Below are 21,304 nucleotides of genomic sequence, written 5' to 3'. Positions count from 1 at the left end.
AGGGGTATCGGGTTGCCCGGGTTACTGGGTTGAGGAGGTCAGATAGGCAGTCGCTTCTTGTAAAGCACGGGTACTCAGCTGAATCCGGTTAGACTGGAAGCCGACCCCAACATGATTGGGAAAAGGCTCGGAGGAGGAGGAATCTCAGTAAATAAACACAAATAAAATAAAAACCAAACTTACTCTTAAACCAGCAGCCCTTAACTCCGAAGTTAGGCTTCAGATAAGTACTGGGCACTGCCGGCGACAGGTCCATAGTTATAGTAACTATTAGTAGCAGTATGGGGAATAGGACTGCGTATACGCAGTACCACGCGAACCTTCGTCGCATGCTGCGTCTTGTTACTGACGCGTTTATGTATCTCCTGTTAGAAAAAAGAAGAAAATTGCTATAGAATATTATACCTACATAAATAAGACTTTTTTCATTATTATGACTTCATCTAATTTTCTTGAAACATTATACAGAGTGACGGTCATTTGCAACATTTTCGTATATTACAATAATCTAAACATCTCTCTGTATGCCATCTGCACAGTCATAGAAATTAATGTTGCAAAAACCCGTAAATAAAATAACCCTTATATATATACTACATAGAGTAGCTCTCTATTTTAACGATTTTATATAATTTTTACGATTAGCGTAATACTTAGGCCGACTTCAGAGTCAAGGCCAAGCTAATCCATCACATTAGAATCCCTTTTACAGAATCAATATGAAATAGCAACGCCGCGGCGGTCTCGTCACAAAAAACTCCTTTGTTTGGGTATCCAATATGGAAGAGAGCTTTTATTTATTACACCCAATAATATGGCAGCTTTGGTTTGAATTTTCATTATTCCACTGAACAGCTAAGTGGCTACATTAAGGACTTTTCAGAAACGCAATTGACGCGTACATTACAAAATTAAATTCGGCACAATTTTCCGAAATATTGATAAGGTACTCGTCACACGTAAACAGTTAACATAATAAGCGCTAAAAGCAACGATCAAGAGTGTGACGAACGTAAGAGTAAAATGTTATAACGATACGTTTAATAATGTTACATTTAAGTACTTACCGAACGTTCAGGAATATATCGAAACACATCACGTTTAGCCAGAAGAAGCAGGATACGAACGAAAACTGGATCAAGTATGCTGTAACAAAATTTTCATTATGAGATCGAATTAAGAGAAGGTTGTAATTAAATTTGCCTATTGTGAAACCCAAATAGATATTAGAATGGTGTATCTATCAATAAAATGTAATTTATGGAATGGAAAAGTAACTTTTTATTAATCATCTATGATAATAATCTATTTCAGAGTTTTGTTATAATAGGCGGGCCCCACGTGGTCTAAATCTATTCGCAGTCCAATCAATATCAGTGTGTTCATTTAACTTTCAATCTAAACAACATACTAATTCCTAGAAGCGGAATTTGATTTGCTTATTCGTTCATTGTTGGGCTTAGAGCATGTATTACCAAAGCGACCTAAAATTCCAAGAATTGTTATACGTAGAGCGCTTCATTTTGGGTACCAGTAGCACCATAGGTACTCCGGGACTATATCAACGTAAATAGCTTAGTTTTGGATTCAAGCTAGCTATCTGATTAACTTATCACTAATCGAATAGGTCCAAAATCATAACCAGGATCAAAAAGTGCGTTACTAAACTATCAAACGATTATCCTTTATTTGAATAGCTCTCCAAGAATAGGCATGATGACAAATTTTTAAATTCCTTTGTATGATGTAGGTACCTATACGTCTATTTTATATGAAAAATTATTAATTTTAAGAAAATGCGAAGGTTTTTTTCAAATAATTGCATTTTTCTCTGTCCACTTTGAATCCGGCGCGAAAACGCTTGTCAGTGTCATGTCGTCACTTGTGACGTCACGACTGAAATTACAAGACGCAAGTAAACAACGCTCGTGCAATAATTAAGTTTTTTGTGTTATTAAATATGAATTCGAAAGGGCAAAGGTGCTGTGGGGTCCCCCAGTGTAAGAACACATCCAAAACAACTCCTGATAAGTTATTTGTGTACGTTCCTCACAATAAAAAAATACGAAACAAGTGGCTTAAACTTGCAAGGCGAGATTCAAAAGTAATATTGCCCAGGGTACAACTTTATTTTTGTGAAGATCACTTTGATGTAAGTTATTACATAGTTCTCTAGATCCTAGCATAGTTTATAATGTAAATAACTATTTCGAGGTTAGGTTTCATCTTTCATTGTTTTTTAATTAAACTAGTATACTTACATGGAAGTTTTAACATTTCTAAATTCAGCTGAACAAAACTCTTTATTTGATGCCAAAAACTTTCCCAGCATTATGATATCAATTCTAGGCAAATTAGCGCTGTTTGCCTTGATAAATCCGGGCTCCATAACTTGTGTTATAAACAATTAATTAATTAAAAACAAAGATCGCAGTGGAAGTTCACAATAACGAAATGTGACGTTTGCGCGCTTTCGCGCGAGTTGTTTTGAGAGATGACGCCACGAGCTCTGATTGGTGTTCAAGATATCATGGCGGATTGCCTTATTTCGTAATTTTATTTTATAAAAATACATATTAATCACATTATTAATAAAGAAAACAATGCGCGTTTCATATTCCAAGCTTCAAGTTTAATTTAATAAATATATTATTTTAATGATTTTTGATTACTGTCATCATGCCTATTGCCCTTTCCGTACATCCAAATGGATACCAAATATTTTGTGGACATATTCACAGAATCATAACTTACCCATAATAGTACAAGCGACTGTAGGAAAGGCGTGCCCCGCGAGTTGCGTGGCGGCGAGGCAAGTGAATGCGAGCGCCAAACATACGGTGTGGCAAGCGAGCGCCTTGCCGTGTGTGTCCCGTAACTCCGTAATGAATAGGTACACAAAAGCCGTTGCTAGGAGGAACGGCACCGATATTAGGAGACCTGGGAACAAAGTTTGGGAATGTATTTTCGTATATCTTGGATTTTATAAGCTAGATTTAGATACGGGTTCATTGTACCTGTATTGAAAAGCGCTATGTGGATACCAGCATAACATTATGTCCTAAATTCACCGACAAAATAAACGTCTGTTTTTCTTAAAGAAGAAGAGAATTAATAATAAACAGTTGCAGTAAACTGACGTTTATATTGTGGCTGCACTTGGGCCTAAGTAGTCATATTGTGTTGTATTTCCTAATTCAGTGTCTACTTAAAATTTCACTTGAAGACACATCTGTTGTGGGTCCTTGAACAAAATATTTGAAATCGTTAATCCCCCTTAAGAGCGTAGTTATCAATGATCGTACCTTCCCCATTTTAGAAGAGCCCTCCACCCAGCGATGGGACAATAAACAGGCCTTTGATGGCGGTGCTCAAGGTGTTTGTAAAGATCACAAGAATTGAGCACATCTTCAAATTCAATAACGAGTTTAATTAATTAAAATTAAATTTATATTCCTTGTAACTCTTAACCTCGCCTGAAGCCCTCTAAATACTTTAATAAAAGCTTTTACAGCATCAACGAATATCATATTATAAGAGCCTGAAGAAAGTTCTGAAAATCTTTTGGAGACTAGAACAACGATCAAATAGTTAAGTAACTCGGTAACTAGAGTCTTCGTAACAAAGTTAACAATTTGTTCTTGTTGCCAACAACAAAGAGTGGAATTAATTAATGATCAACTCAGTTAGTATTTACTTTGGACGAAAAACATACAGCTGGTTGTTTTCCCACGGGAGTCGATATATTAAATTGGTTATTTCGTGTTTACATCATAAATAAGTAGGATAATATTTTTTTTGGGAAACAGTTAAAATTTTACATATTTCCTGTTGAAATTTTTTTTTGTTTTACATACCTGTGGCATACGCAATTAGCGTAGACGACGTCTTAGTTTCTTCCATAGGCGTAGTGAAACAAACGACTGGTAAAGTCAACCCTGCTGGCACCGACTCATTGTAAAACGTCTCCATGCAATAGTCTTTCGTACCCAGTAAGTACGGTCTTGCGTATGGCACGAAGAGAGACCCGTTTACTAGGAGATAGAACTCGTCTTCACTGTGTATGTATGGCTCTAATTTGTACCTGAGGACAACGAGAGACAAGCCTATTATGTAGTTAACAATATAATCTCGATACACTTGAAAATTCCCCCCAGGTTGTTGATGATAATGAATTATAGAAACCTGATGAAGAATTCTTAGAATTAGGCTTAAGCTTAAAATTTTAGTCAAAGGAATTTACCAATTCATAATAGTTCACAACACACACCCTTCAATCATTCTGTAGCCAAAGTAACCTGATCTAATGTTTTTATAAACTGTGAGAAAACAAAGTATGAGTACAGCTTGCTAGAATACATAATGTAATTAATGAGTTCAAGAACAAACAAGTCTCAGATAGGACTTGAATATAGTTAATATCCATAATTTCGTCAGTAGGAAATCCCCAAATAAATTTATTATTAGTCATTTCCTTCAGTAGAAGACTAAGATTACCCAATTATATCAATGGAAACATTTTTTCTTACTATCGGAAATAATATCGTAATTTTCGGTAACCAAGTTAGATAATAATTCTGATATAAAAAGTACTTGACGATAATAAGATTACAAGTGATAAAATAGTATAGCTACACGGACATAGCATTGTGCATTATTGTGTAATGTAGTATTAATTGTCATTAGTGCTTGATTTTAAGAGTTTAATCCATTTATTGATCAGTGGAAAGAACATAACGTATGTATTTATGAATCGAGAACCTAATTACGTATAATAGTATATAGTTTTTCACTAATAGCGTTAACAGCGATAAAGAAAAAAATCTACACCTGCTTAATAAATCAAGAAACATTATACGATAACAGTAATCACCAAAATAAATGACTTACCTATCATATTTACAAGGATTGCCTACTAATGTTTCGTAGACATTGGTTTCGTAGCTAAACATGTATGTTTCATTAGCTTGGAAGAAGTATGGCTGGAAGGTCAGGCTGGATCGGCTGCAGACAGTCTTCACCGTGCCATCTTCCACGGTAGTGGTGAGGTTCTGTCCACTTGGACAGCATTTTGGAACTTGTGGCAAGGCTTTTTTGACCTCTCGTTCCTGTGGACAAGAAAAAAAAATCAAATTTTAATATCTTTATAGGTGACGTATAAAAGTTTAAATAACGCTGACTCAATTTGCTACTCATATTGAATAGGTAATGAATATTTTATCGTTTTCGTAATTAACCTAAAAGTTTCAACTAAAACTTGAAAAACAAAACCACAGAATACATCGTAAAATTCTTTCCTTTTCACAATTTTATTAATGAGGCCAAATTAGGTATTAATAATTCAGTTGAACTCGTTACATCCGATGTACCTATTAACGTTAGGTAAAGTTTCATAAAAAAACCATTTCATAAAATATTCACAACTTAATGTTACCTGAATTATGTTAAGTACAGACCCTACTCAAATAGCAGCCCAATTTGATAGTAATTCTTTGTAAAGCCACTTAGACTTTAACCATATAATGTTTTTCTTAGACGTGACGTTATATTTTAAATTGGGTCGCGCCACAAGATGTAAGGACAACATAATTATGGATGTCATTCAACGATGATAAATTGCAATTCTGTATGTTTGAGCCCCATCAAAATTCAACATGAGTATTTGAACTTTGACGCACATAAAAGAAATTCGACTGAGGTTGATGACGTAAGAGGTTCATTTAGATTCTACCACGCATTTCAGAGTACCTAGTTAATACTTGAAAATATTCAAGTAATACTGTTTAAGTCTATTTAAGGCTCTACTTATCAGACAAGACTAATTTTGGAAAAGGTGGTTTATTTAGTTTCTAATGAATGTTCTATTACTCAAATTAAATAAGCTGGCAATTACACAGGGCTAAAAACTTTTTAGGTATCTAAAAATACAATTTTATTCATTCCTTGCTATTTTTGAATCCACGCATGTACGTTTCACAGTTTACTCAGAAACCTAAATAAAGAATCAGCCGATGAAACACAGTACATTAAAATACACCTTAGTACATTGTACAGATGTGAAGTGAATGCCAAAATGTAGTGTTCATTACTAATCAAAATAGTAGGAAGAATTCTTACTGTTACGTATACATTGGAATTTATAATGCTAAACCGTTTGCTTACAGTAGAAATGGTCTGAGTCATTTAATGACCATGCTTTCGTACAATCGTATTAAACAATAACGTAGTCTCAGTTTTATTTGTAGTAGTGATATGAGTCACCTAACAACGGTGGGTCAACTCTCCCGATTTAGGTTAGATGTTAAAGCCATTGCAAAGGGGGATACCTACTAAATAAACAGCGTATAAAAATTTTAAAGAGTGAGCGAACTATTGCGGCGTGTTTTCCGTTTATTAATATATGTTTTAGTCATTTATTTTTGCGTTTAACCCCCTGTCCATAGGTAAATATTTTAGAAGAACAATTGTCAGCTTCTACACTACCTCTATGTTGGTAAGCTCAGCGTATTTCTTTCAGACTTACTACTTTCTAACTTGAATGGAGTCCTTAGTCATGAGACTCATCGCGTAGTGAAGTCGCGAGTCGAACCGAGTTGACGCTATCCCACATTTGATACAACTCAATGTGTCTCACCAAACTTATTATAGGTACTTATAAATATTAAACCAAAAATATCTGAAGTTTTTCATTACTAATAATATAAGCTGAATAGTTTGTTTGCTTGAACACGCTGATGGTCTGCTCAGGGTGTTAGAAAGCAGATTTATCGAGTAAGGCTATAACCCACTTTTTATCCGGGAACATGAAGTAGGTCTCATGGGACGCGGTGAAACCGCAGACGGGAGCCAGTAAACCATAACCAAAAAAGATTTGCTTCAGCAAACAGGTTTAGAGGTAGTGTCAACTAATCTAGTCTGTCATTCGCAAAACCCAAATTTTGATAAAGGCTCGCATTGGTCGTACCAGTCGGCTTTGTTGTTCAATGGCGTATTGCAATTTATCATTATTAAGCCAGAATTCCGTATTACGACCACTAGCTGGCTAATAGCAGCCACTGGGACTGGCTATAAATCTTATCTTCCCTGTTGCAACCAGAAAATATTCTGGAACACTCGGCGAACAACAAAGCGGGGCCTAAAAAGGGTTAAAACGTATATATGAGGTCATGTACGTGTTAGGAAGTACTGGTGTGTTTCGATCAGCTAAAATGTGAGTAGGAGAAGTTGGTATCGAAGGCGCCACGTCTGTCACGCGTCTTGTTAGGAACGTGCCTGCGACGGTAATGAGACAACTGATGACATCCGCCAGTCTGGGCTCAGTGTTGCACGACGCGAAAACTGATACATTTTTATGAAGAAAGAGTTCGAATTTGATGTAAGTCAAAAATATGAATCTTATTTCTGAAAGTGTTGTGTACGATTTATTGAATGAGTTATTTAATAATATATTTATAATAAGGCTTAAGTCATTCATCCATGTCTTCCTTACAAGATACAAGTTACTTAATATGTGTCGATGTAAATAAGTTTTATTTTACCAAATATTTTATTACATGATACAAATTACCAACGCCATTTTACTTCAGTACATATTTGACTTCAACAACTAAGCTAAGATCTCAGACATCAAATATTAGGATCACTAAAACAAAATCGAATCGCTTTAATACATACCTACTCGTTGAAAAAATAAACCCTTTAGCTCCGAAAATGCCTCCCGAATAAACAGCCATATTTTTTCATCATTTATAAAAGATGTTTCTAAGTGGGTGATCACGGCGCATGTTTGTGAATCGTATGTACTTAAGGAAAGTTGTTTTTTCATGTACGCAGACGTAATTATCAGATTAGGTTGTTTGCACTAGTAGTTTACGTAGATTGGACCTCACAGGCTCGGAGGGCCCGGAGTACGGTAACTATGTGTGTACCAATACATTATGTGGGTATTAGCTACCGTTGTTACAAGAAGTGAAAATGAGCCTATTTACTAAATGAGGAAGGTTGTACTAATCATGTAATCATGCTTTTGTCTGGAAAACCATCGGCCATAAAAAGTACCTAAAGGAGTTATTTCACACGAAAGTTTTGAGCTCATCCAGTCTCATCTTAAAGTATATATATTTTTGTAAGTGCCACTAAATTAAACTCAGCATAAATAAATATTGCGATGAAACATTAAAGATACTCGTCATAACTACGGCAAATACAGCTAAACACAAAAGCTTTTTTGGTCGAACATTTCGCTTGACAGTTAAATGCAGTGTCAAACACACGTCAAATTGATTGGCACTCTAATAAATATTGTATGTGCACACACTTGGAAAATATTCAATTTGATGAATTGAACCAACAGACAAGCTTTTAAATTCAATATCTTGCCACTGATTAGTATTTTTTAAGTGAGTACATAAATCGTTAAAGGTATTGAGAAAATGTTTATGAAACTTAGCTTAGTACTTAACATTATTGACTCCTTTACGCCTTTGATTCAAAACAACAGTACAAACTAGCTAAACAAAAATTACGAAACAAAATGAAAGTTTATTTCAATAAAAACAAAGGCCTAGAGACCCGTTTAAGTCGGAAACTCGCAGAATTTCTAAATGTTAAAACAATTTGTTTTTTAAGGCTTCTTTATGGAAATATCCGGGGACTGGGAGCCGTGACGACACTGTCAACTTCCGCGAAACATTCGCAAAGGAAACCTTAAAAATACTCATAAGAGCATTTTTTTCCTGGAAATGTTTCGGGTTGGTAATCACCAAAAGGATTTTAGATGTAAGGATTACATTGTGGCAAAAAAGACGTTGCGTTACATTTGAAATTATAACCAAGTTCATGTATATTCAGTGTACCTTTTAACAAAAAGAAAGTCTTGAAGGGACGAATACTTTATTCAGGGACCAAGCAGGTAACAGGTAAGTAAGTACAAATACTCGTTGAATTAAAACAGGCTGTTTCTAAACGACAAACGGCAAGTCGTTTTGTCTATGTCACAACAAGTTGACCTCGTTCCAGACATACATTGGAAACATATTGCATATTGGCAACAGGTCTCTCGGGAACGTTGAGAATTGGAGAAACGTCTACTTGATGTCCTGAAAATTATTTAGAGCTATTGTCTAACATAAAGGACGATGAGGCAATGTTAATTATAGTATTAGAAAGCAGACTGAGTTGATTACCGGAGCTGAAGTTAAGGAGTGTTAAAGTGATCATTATTTTTAGGACTTCTCTTCAAACTTTCTTGGATATTTATAAAATGGTTCCGCAGTGATGAGCAACTCAGTTCTAAGTCTGTCCAATTTCCAATTCACAAACAAACAATAGTTGTACCTAATCGTTCTATGGAATGCAGTACCTATAGCATAAAAGTTCATTTCGAGAACACATAAATGCTCTAAGTACCTAATAAACAACATTATTATATATACAAACGTACCAACAAGTGTATTACTGAAATATTGTTATTAGGTCTAAGGCAATCTGCCAAATAGAAGATTTCAGAACCCATTTCATAAAAATCTAGGTATATTCAGTCTTTCAATAGTGCATTGAACTGTTACTGAATTGCGTTCAGGTAAAATATAAAAAGTGCTACGGTAGATTCTGTGATACACTCATTGATTTTTTTATTCCAACGCAAAGTTCTGTTATGATGTCATGCGTACACGAGCGGTTTCTGAAATGACGATCCCCTTGAGTAAATACTGAAATAACTACGCTAGTATTTTTTGCCGAATTGACATACATTTTCTTGGCACTTATCGCGAAACTTTTTATCATCGACGTAACAGAAGGTATTTCGTCACCGCGATAATATCGGAATTCAGAATTGTTCTCAGAAGTGTTTTCAATAAAAAACAGAAATATTTCTTGCCGAATACCGCTTCCTTTTTCGTAATTTCTTAAAATTGATAAGTGATTTTCTGTACCATAAATAGTCATTAATTTCATTGCAAGTAAAATGCGTCATACGTTTTTACTGGTAAGTAATATAAACATCTCAAACCTGTCTTATAATGTTCCGCAATTTAGCAGAAAACGAGTAAAAAAGACACATTATCCGGCCCGAGTAACATAATTCTATTTGCGACGGATATTTTCTTGACAAGCATCCACATTAAATTCATAAAGAAAAAGCTATCAGATACCAGGAGAACATAACAGGCAGGTAGGTAATAGGAATAAAAATATTTCAACCACGCGAGGCACGTATTCGTTCCGCATTATAACTAGGACAACGCGGGAAAGTAAATACGTCTGGAGTACCTCCTACACATTCTATTTGCCTGGTTATGATTATACGAATCGATATTAGAAGTCTGTATTGATACGTGGTCTAATCACAAAATTAATAAATCTTTTGACACGCATCAGCAAATACCGTGATAGGTACATTATGTTTTCCAAGTGAACAATAGTACATTACAATAAACATAAGCTGTTTTTTTTAATTGTAACTATTTATTGCAACAATAATATTTTGTGTTTTAGTTAGACTTTACATTCCGGTATATTTGAAAACTTTTTTAACAAAGGATAAAAGCCTGTAGTATCAATAAACAAATACAAAAATGCCCTCTTTGTAACATAACCACAACAAAAATGATTCCGTATTTTTAAGGTTCAAGTTAAAAGTTCCTTTTAGTTCCTTTAGAAAGTATGCTAACTATGGCATTCTGCACTTTAGCTTTACGTTGCGTTGAGAGCTATTCGCACCTCATGGCGCCATTGCCAGGACTCCTCTTAACCCAGTAAAGAAAAGCCAGTGAAAACAGATGCATTCACAAAACACAACGTAAAATAATGTACTGTTACTACTATTTAGCAACGTCTGGCCTCAGCAACATTGACATTGAGCATTTAAGACTATTAAACCAAATTGGTATGGTATTGACACCTATTGAAAAGGTTGACGGTTCAAATCACAAACTTCGTTTTAATAAAATGTATTTGAAAAGCAAAAGCAAATAACTGAGAATGTTCTAGCTTATTCAAAATGGATTCAAAAGGAAAAAGGCGCAGACATACCACTAGTATTACCCTTTCTCCCCAATAATGTAAATAATGTTAAAAAAAAAGGCTGTATGCTACCTAAAGATAAGCCTGAGGTATAGTATTATTCCAGGTTGATCTTCATTCAGTCTAATAGAAACGTAACGTATTCCGACAAAACTAGACATCTTTCTTCCCCACCAAATCTTTAAACAGTTTATTCTAGAAGAAATTCTTATCGCAAAGACGAAGGGTTTCACACAAGAATAATTCAGAGGGCCATTTCACGTCGCCAGCAACTTGCGGCAGGTAATAGAAAGTAAATATTTTCGCTAGTGGCCGACGGCTACGGCGAGAGTGATACACGGCTCAAGCTGTGGCTTGGCACGGCTTACTATGAGCAGATTGCTTCTACAAATACTGATGGGCTGGCTGGAATTCGATACTAACAATTCAACAATGTCTACAGTGGCCAATCGTCGTTGGAGATTCAACTGACTGTGTATAATTCTCGGTTACAGGAATGGAACCAGCTTGATTCGATAGCACAAGCTCGCTGACTTGGCTAATGAGCAATTCGGAGATAAAAAATAAAATCTTAAATTAAAATTAAATAGAAATACATATGTAGTCAGCTGATGCATATGAGAACAATAACATTGTTTTACTATCTATAACTTAAATGTTAACCCATTCTTAATAACAATATGTAAAGTCAATATTAATTTGGGCAAGTGTTGTGATTACAAGAAAGGTATGTTATTTTTGAACTTCAATTATCCTGACGATAGATTCGTTGGTAATTAAAATTAGATTAGGAGAAATAGCCTTTGGAGTGGTAGTCAAATAATGAACGAACAAATTGGTATCCATTTGAAGAAGGAAAAAGGGCAATTATTTTAAGAATTATCCGAAAAGAAAATCAGAGTGAATTCAAGATTCACCGACTTCATCATTAATGATATAATTGGAGCATTTGTTACGCTTGATAAAGAAGGAGATATGTAATTGAAATAGTCTTGACCATTAACAAAATGTGTCCTTGCACAAATGACAGAACCAAAACCATTTAAATTGTAATCAAACCAACATGACTTTTATTATCGTTCATCATCGCATTAATTAATCAACCCATCTCATTGAAAAACAACAATATAACCAATCAAAACACCATCAATTGTATTTAATCCAAGCAAGCATTCGTTCCTTCTTATATATTATTATCAGCTCGCATTATCTTCTCAACAAAGAATATATCAGGACATATCTGCACAAGACGGCCTTACGGTACTTAACATTTATTTATTTAGGCACTAGGGGCAGTATATTTTTTGCGAAGAATGCTCATATTAACTGAATCCTATCTTGCGAGAATGAATGTGGTGCGTGGAGTCTCGAAGCAATCTCTTTAAGTGGCCTTCGTCGGCAAAACAGGGAAGGCGCAGTATGTGAAATAGAAAGAAGATTTTTGGTCCTTCGAGACATAGCTGTAATCTTGAACGCGGAAGAGAGTATTTATGTTTAACAAATGAAGCTATTACAAATCGTGTCTCTCGAAAGGAAGACCTATAATATTTCTGTAAACGTGTTTCTGAAACTGTGACTTATTCTCCAAATTCGATATCCAAAATATAAAGACAGAAAAAAAGATATGTTTCAATAATATTGCTTCAATGATGATATCAGTCGATTGACAATGGGACGTCTTCTAAGTTCAAATCAATTTGTCAGTCAATTTTTATTCCTTTGGGAATTCGATGGCTTCCGTGTCCTTGTGCCCAAAACTTCTGCTATTTTTCTTCCTTTGCGTCTGCGTCGACTTTGCCTTATCGGGGTTTATTAGTTATTTATTCCCACACAACCCAAGGCCTATGGTGTCCTTCATCTAACTTGCATTATATTGTTACAATTTGTTAGCCAGGCTGCAAGTATTCGACCTAATTTTCTGAAAAGAATTCCAAGGTCGTGCAATTAAGTTTTTCAAGAACAATTTGCTTTAAGTCATGCGAAATGCAATTTTCTTTGTCTGAGCGCTGCAAAAGAAATTAGGTGAGAGCAAGTTATTTAAACAATTACCGAGCTACCTGTATTTTTTCCTCTTTTACTTTCTAGCGCTTTTTACCGCTTTCGCCGCTATATTCGGATAAATTAATTTCCGTGTTCTTTAGCTTCTGCTTTTAAAATTAATTCAGAATGAATTGTGTTCTTTCCCAGGCCGTTCATATTAATTTACAAGATAACAAAGTTAAAGAAATGTCTTATGACGGGAGTTATTTTGCAGCATAATAAATTACTGTTTAAGTTCAATAATAAAACACTTTATAATAATTAGGTATGTTCATGTAACAATATAAGTTTATATAGTTGCGTGAAATCATGTTTCATTATGAAAAGTAGTATGAATGAATATGAATGACTAACATTTCCCCCTAATTGTACAACGGTTAAAAGAAAAACGTTTTGAAGGGGCGTGTTACGGAAATGAGTCACTATACTCAAAGATAATGGTCTAGTATTACGTCTGTAAACTGCGGTAGAATTTCTTAGCCAATTACGTATTTGTGAAATATAAACATATGTTTTTGTATTGATAAAGGTTAACCACCGAGACATTTACAAAGTAAATACATGGGTTGTTACTGGCGTCATTATTGTCTATTAAGTGCCTTCCCTTCCCTTGCTTTACAAAAAAATTATAAGTGCTTAAGTAACTCTGTTTTTCTGTTTTTTTTGTCCACAGTCAGTCACTCTTTAGCTCACCAGTGTCTGCAGTAATTTTACTAGGATCTAGAAAAATATAAGCTAAACCTTTTGAGCACACACTTGTTATACATGCGACAGCTAAATGACATACACAGTGTAAATTTCTTAAAGCAGCCTTTTCTGAAAGTAATTGAGTGAACAAGCGCATACATAATATTTACTGTTTACTATGTACTTACTGAGCCAGTCGCCACCCACATTTACTCAGTGGTCCAGTGAACATAGTCACCACACACGACTATTTGATTTGTGTTTTACGCTACAACTTCCAAGCGCGTAAATATCCATAAATGTACGGAATTAATAAACGCATCCATTATTTCTATTTTGGTTTTTACGGATAGTTGATTTTTGTGTGCATTTTGTTTATGTTTCATATTTTTCGGTAGATAAATAAAAAGCAAATCATATGGTACATTTTAGTATGCAACATCAATTTTGTGACAAGTCTGATTACGAATATAAATAGGACTCAATTTAAGTTCATTTTCGTACGGGGCAGACTGATTGTAAAGAATTTCACGACTCTTTATTCTATCAAATACATTTAAACGTTCCCATTGAGCTGTTAATGGAAAGCCTTCGTGAGAGCCAGATAAGGGCACGCAGTGACCGTCGTTAACGCCAAACACTTATTTAGCCGACACACTAGGAAACGATCCACAATCGCATCCTACTCGTCCAGCTTTATTTCCTGATAGCTTTCAATTCAATTCAGACTATCAAGATGTGCATGCACTTAAACTATTGTTAAAGCGACAATAAAGAGGTTAACTAAAAGGTCTTTTTGTATAAAAATAGAACATAAAAAACCCCGGATAAACTTAAGGCAAAACATTATTTTTAATATTGCCAGTATGACAGCTTTAATTAAAACAATTCACAAAGATGAAGCTATAAAATATTTCAATAACGAGAGGTAACAAGGGTAATCGTGTTAGATAATCGCTGCGGTATAACCGGCCTATGTTTGAAGCCCTTATTAAGTCCGCGGACGGGACGTGGGTGGAACGGCTTGCACTGAAAAATGATACCAAACTAACTTTCTTGTTATTTTGTTAAACAAACTGGAAACATTTTGTCTCGCGCCTGTTTTGTTTATGATGCCAGGAAGTTGTTCTATTTCCTTGTTACGTTTCTTTATACTCGTAAATAAATTCCTACGCATTGAAGAACCATTTTTTTACCGTTCTACTTTTTTTGTACTTGTCCTAGCTATCTGTAAAACCTAGGAAACTAACTGCTATCATTAATGAAAGATCTGTTCCTAACATTTTCTAATGAGAGAATCTGTCAAGATAGCTTTGCCGAGAAGAGGGCTTATTGCGGCAGCCGTTAAACACAACCGAGAATTAGATAAGTAATCCTTTATGTTCTTATAAAATCCTTATACTTAAGAAGAAAATAAGATGAATGAAAATGAAGATGCCCCAGTTTTCAGGTCAGCAAAGATGTCTCGAGAAACGACGTGATCGGGACGCAAACAAAATAGCTGGATAATGAACCTAGACGCTTCTTGATTAACGGAGCACTGAAATTAATTTAGTTCATCTTGATGCAGCTCTGAAAATATGTGCGCTTTAAGCTCGTATTTTTGTCAAACTATCTCTTAAATTTTATCTAAGCATACTTGCTATGATACTGTTTATCTAGATAACGAACTATTTACACAAAACAGCTACAAATCATGGTGTTACATGACTAAAAGTAAATATCCGATTCAAAACAAGATGATGTTCTTTTTTCTACACAAAGAATTACCGTCCCTGTCGTAGCGTTCTAATCGCCTCATAAACTGTGTATTTAATAGCGTGTGCTGCTTATCTTGGACATGACGAGTAAGATATCGATGCACCAGCGACTCGACACGGCGGCGACGGGCCACGGTAGCAACCAACTGACAGCCGAAGATAAGATACACCCACGCGACAATCCCCGTTACACACCGTTTATAAATCAACTCCACAACACTACGAAATAAATTAACGTACAATTTATTTTAATTCCTAAATTTGTCCGTAAAATTATTCGAATCCCATATATAACTTAATTTGAATCGATAAAATGTTATCGCTTTTAATTATTTGTCGGTTTATAAATTAGTCGTGTAAGGTTTTTGTAATTAACGTAAATTAGTTTTCGGTTGAAAACGTTATATTTCGAAGGCGTGTGATAGGTGAGCCGATTAATGCATTTTAAGTGTTTGAATAATTTAAATCGAATAAATACTATTATTAGTCTACTTTTTTCCGTGACATTATAGACAAATTGTTACCAAATTAATGTTTATTTTTTTTTCATAAGTTTAAACGCGATCTGATTACCTATTTGTGAATATTTTTCGATCTCCTTTGAAAGATACTCGTAAGTTCTTCAGTATATGAAGTAAAGTAACAAATTCCTGTGCCAAATAGTCCTTTTGAAATAAGGTCTGACAGCAAGGCAGAACGACAGACGACATTGCTCTGTTTTTACGTTTCTGCGATGGAACTCTAAAATTGAGACGGCGGAATCTAGAAAATGTTTCGACTTGCCTTATTACATTTAACTATCTTACTTTTCTTATTTTCTTTTGAATCATGTAAGACCTCTCGTATAACAAGCTTTCGTTACAAGGCCAAAATAACTCAAAATAAAGTCGTTATATAGAACCTTTTTTTCTGTAATATAATGAAACTACTTCTCGATTTTGCTTTACAATATTTATGAGTTTCTTTATAAATTACTAAGGCTACTTAGATAGATACTTCCATTAGACAGACTACATAGAGCCATCGTTAACAATAAACAAAAAAATAATGAGCAATCTATCATTGTAGCTACTCAACTGGGGACAAACTGACAAACTTCTTACCAAATAAAATACTCGGAGTATTTTCAAAAACATATCTTTAAATAATAATTGACAGGTAACAGCCCTACCGTCTGCGAGTCAAAGTGACCCTATATTTTAATTGACAGTTACAAGATGGTACAAACAGTATAAACTGCAATAGTCCCACGTTTATAATAGTTCCTTTTACGTAAGGCGACACGAAATATCTTATTCGACATCTTGAATCGTTGAATTTCGCAACAAAATATAGTCTTATGTCTAGGTTTTCCCAAGTATGTTGAAGTTGGTTGAATCTGACCTCTTCAACCCATTACAAGGACAACCTGATATCCCTTATTAAAACCGTTTGTCAGACTGTCTAGCTTCTGCCTAACCTACCCATAAACCCCTACAATTTAAAGTACATAGAACTTTGAACTTTAAGAACAAAAATGAGTACAAACCACCAACAAAATACCAACTAGGTAATAAGTAGTGTTAAGAACTTGTAATAAATATTTCCGTAATAGCTGTTTCAGGCCAAAGCACTCCCATACTATAAGCTTTACAAACATTTCGGTGGAAACTTAGTTCTAGTTTAGAAACATTAAGAGAGCGTACATGGGCGTAGCCAGCTTTGGGCTCAGGGTGGGGCAGCAGTCAACCTATCCCCGGGGGAGGGCGGGGGCACTCCGATTTTTTGTATCTTGAGCCGTTAATCTCAAACTTGTTAATCTCTTAATTTGAGAGGTTTACCTCTATTTTTTCAGGTACAGAAAATAATCAATCACACACAGGACAAAAGCTAAAAGTAAGGGCATATAGTTTCTGAATACGCGAGCGAAGCGAGCGCGAAATTTTTATCGGACTTAAACCAAATATTACGTATAATTTAGCCCAAAAGTACTTAACTTTTTGTTTGTTGACAAATGCAAAAATAAGGGCATATAGTTTCTGAATACGCGAGCGAAGCGTGCGCGAAATTTTTATCGGACTTAAACCAAATGTTACGTAAAATTTAGCCCAAACGTACTTAACTTTTTGTTTGTTGACAAATGCAAAAATAAGAGAACATAGTTTCTAAATACGCGAGCGAAGCGAGCGCGAAATTTTTATCGGACTTCAATCAAATATTACGTAAAATTTTGCCCAAACGTACTTAAATTTTGTTTGTTGACAAATGCAAAAAAAGGGCATATAGTTTCTGAATACGTGAGCGAAGCGAGCGTGAAATTTTTATCGGACTTAAACCAAATATTACGTAAAATTTAGACCAAACGTACTTAAATTTTGTTTGTTGACAAATGCAAAAAAACCGGCCAAGTGCGAGTCGGACTCGTGCACGAAGGGTTCCGTAAATTACAGTTAAATCAACCTATCTCAAAAACTATAAGAGATACTTTGATCAAACCAAAAATCGTTGAAAGAGTTAATTAGCATGCATCACCTCTATTTTTTTTAGAATTTTATACCCCGTAGTTATAAAAATAGAGGGGGGGGGACATACTTTTTACGACTTTGAGAGCTGATATCTCAAAAACCGTTCACTTTAAGAAAAATGTTTTTTAGAAAACTTTATATCATTTTAAAAGACCTTTCCATTGATACCCCACACGGGTATGTACATCGAAAAAAAAAATTTCATCCCTCAGTTACATGTATGGGGGGCCCCACCCCCAATTCTTTTTTTTACTATTTAGTGTCATATTTTTGTAGCGGTTCATACAACACATATTCCCATCAAATTTCATCACTGTAGTACTTATAGTTTCCGAGTAAATCGGCTGTGACAGACGGACAGACGGACAGACGGACAGACGGACATGACGAAACTATAAGGGTTCCGTTTTTGCCATTTTGGCTACGGAACCCTAAAAAAAAGGACATATAGTTTCTGAATACGCGAGCGAAGCGAGCGTGAAATTTTTATCGGACTTTTTTTTAAGACTAAAACCCAAAACTACGTAAAATGTCACACAAATATACATTTTCATGAATGGGGGGACTAGGTACGACACACCCGATTTACGTCCCTACGAAAACCCCCTCGCTTGCATAGATAAGTCGATAAAAATAAAGTTAGATAACTTATAGCAATGTCGCGCAGCTAAGCTTCACGGACCACTCGGAATGCCTCCAGGGACCAACAGTGGTCCACGGACCACCGGTTAAGAACCACTGTGCTAAACGATCGTTCTATTGGACAGGTCGTACATGGCTGGGCAAGCAAAATAGAGAGCGCGGTTTTTACACTAGGATAAAATTGCATTTCCGAAATTTTGATCACATCTACCAGTTCCATCTCCTTCAATGCATTATTTTTTGCATTAGATGGACGGCTCGGCTCGCTACATAGCACCTATTCCTTTAGGGGAAGAATACGACTCGCTTTCAAATGACGCGCGCACCGCGCACGTTCGGGAACTCGAGCGTGCATTTTGTTTCGATTGCGCTCTTTCCAAAGTCGACAATTTTTTTGTGCAATAACTTACGGATAGTACATAATATGTACTATCATGTTGAACATATTATGTTGTTGATGTTGTTAGTTAGAGTTAGTAAAAAAAGCTTGTTTAATCAGACACCTTATAGGTCAGAGCAAGGGCCCAGGGTGGGGCAAGTGCCCCAGCTTGCCCCAGTGTGGCTACGCCCATGAGAGCGTACACTTACTAAATACATACGCTACAAGCGCTATAATGAAATAAAAGTAGGCTAGGTTCCAAGTTTCATTTAAAACATCATATTCAGTGCGGTTATCCACCCAGTTTATCGAAAAAATACTTTTGTACTACACTGTCTTTACGAGCGAGTTTCTATATACAACATTACCTAATATTGTATTATAAATGTTACACTTTTCAGAACCAGGCAAGTTTTTAAACCAAATTCTACATTGACCTTTTTGATTCTACATAAAGACACAAACAAGTATTGCTACCTAAGTTAAATTCTAATATTCAAGAAATAATATGCGACATCTATTTATAAATACAGAAGAGTCGATATCGTTAGCTCACTGACGCAGAATATTTTATTTATCGAGATTCGAAATATAGCCTGAATTGATTACCGATCTGCTCCCGGGTATATCAACAGGGTTGTTATAAAAAGATGTTTACATAGACAGACGAAGGCCGGTCCTAACGAATCTTATTTATAAGCTCTTCACGTCACAACCGGCCCACTACATAAATACACCGTAAGATGTGACAACACCACTTTAGGTTTTTTTTCTAAATTAAATGGCGTTTTGACGTTTGACATCTATTTTTGTGATGACATTTGACAAGCTACGTTAATTATATTTAAAAACAAAATACATGTTAAATGCAAGAGAGTCAACGAACGTTGTTGTAGGAAAGATGACGTTGAAGTAGGTATAGTAAAAGTGTATTTAAAAAACTCTATAACATTTTAAATAAATACAAATCTACTAGTCAGTATCGAATCAAAGTCTAGTCGTTTATATCGCAAGCAAATAGTTGCAATATAAGTTACTATCTTAACGAAATGTGTGTAAGATTATCGGTTTATCGAAAATACGAGGCGTTTATATAAGATATCTGTGTAACAAATTCTAAACGGTGGATAAGCGTACATACTTCGAATAGATTTCAAGGTAATCTCTTATACAAACATGTATTAGGGCAGATAAGCACTTACTACGATTAGTTCGGTTACGAATATTTTTATCCAAACATAGAAATTCTTGGCATGAGCTTATCGGAGCACCCACGCATATTCAACAAAATAAATGATAATACGAGCACACTAATGGATGAAAGAAAAATCTTTAGGTAGAAATATATAAATAGGAAAAAAACAAGTAGGTATGTATTGTTACCATCACACCTACACGTGTATGTTTAAAAACCCTTACAGCCATTCTTTGTATTTTTGCGTCCATTACGCAAAATCACGCTAAAGATACAAATTCCGCTTGTCCTAGAGGAAACAATTCTACAAACTCAAATTCCTAACACAAAACGAAATGTTTCAAAAATATTCCAATTACAATACATCCTAAGTCATTGCTACGTGATTTCCAATCGATTAAACTTTAACCTAGCTCGAGGCGTTTAGAGAATTCAATAACGTTTTGATCGCTGCACGGATTGCTCACATACCCCTGCGGCTGAAAGACGGGGATTCTCGATCTGTTTAAAGCCTAAATGGGATACGCCCACTTGAACTCGAAACTGTATTAGCTGTAGGCCTGTGATACATGATTGTGCGGTGCTATCAAAGCAAACCATTTAGCTGGGCTCGAACTTTCATAGTTGAGAAAGACTGAGTTGAAAGAAAGACTTTTAGTAAAAGTGAGATCAGTTTGTGATAGTGACAATCCTGTTTATCTTCACTTTTCGAATATCTGTAGGCGGCCTAAACGAAACAAACTTCGGCATTGGCACTGACGAATCGCCTGAGGTTGTAAATGTAGATTAAACATAATTGGTTTACGTCGGGTTGAAATTGAGAAAATATTTATCATGGAAATGAGAAAACAAGGATCCAAGCTTAAGACAAACTAAATCAGCGGTTGTAATAAATTACGTCGTTGTGTAAAAATATGAAATTTGTAAAACGAGGGTTGCCCTTTTGTGGCTAATCTGAAAGTCAAGTGTTGCTTCGTAAAAAAATATGTTGCTGCTAAATGAAAGCGTTTTCGCATAATAGCGCCCGGATTTATGATTCTATGTTGACCTATTTACCTATTAAAGCTACTGG

The 21,304-nt window shown here is 35.3% G+C and overlaps 1 protein-coding gene across 1 annotated transcript in view; it reads right to left on the bottom strand.

Annotated features, from left to right (window-relative positions):
• Positions 1-21,304, bottom strand: part of LOC124637443 (G-protein coupled receptor Mth2-like) — a 78,448-nt gene that overhangs the window by 9,240 nt on the left and 47,904 nt on the right. Inside the window, exons 2-6 of the mRNA XM_047173934.1 lie at positions 4,891-5,108; positions 3,858-4,084; positions 2,755-2,940; positions 1,068-1,146; positions 184-365 (exon numbers count right to left, since the gene is read on the bottom strand). Of these exons, the coding sequence (XP_047029890.1) occupies positions 184-365; positions 1,068-1,146; positions 2,755-2,940; positions 3,858-4,084; positions 4,891-5,108 (892 nt within the window). The remainder of the gene's footprint in view (positions 1-183; positions 366-1,067; positions 1,147-2,754; positions 2,941-3,857; positions 4,085-4,890; positions 5,109-21,304) is intronic.

The sequence above is a fragment of the Helicoverpa zea genome, chromosome 16 (assembly GCF_022581195.2).
Source record: "Helicoverpa zea isolate HzStark_Cry1AcR chromosome 16, ilHelZeax1.1, whole genome shotgun sequence".
Taxonomy (NCBI): domain Eukaryota; kingdom Metazoa; phylum Arthropoda; class Insecta; order Lepidoptera; family Noctuidae; genus Helicoverpa; species Helicoverpa zea.
This window is presented reverse-complemented; position numbering and strand designations above follow the sequence as displayed.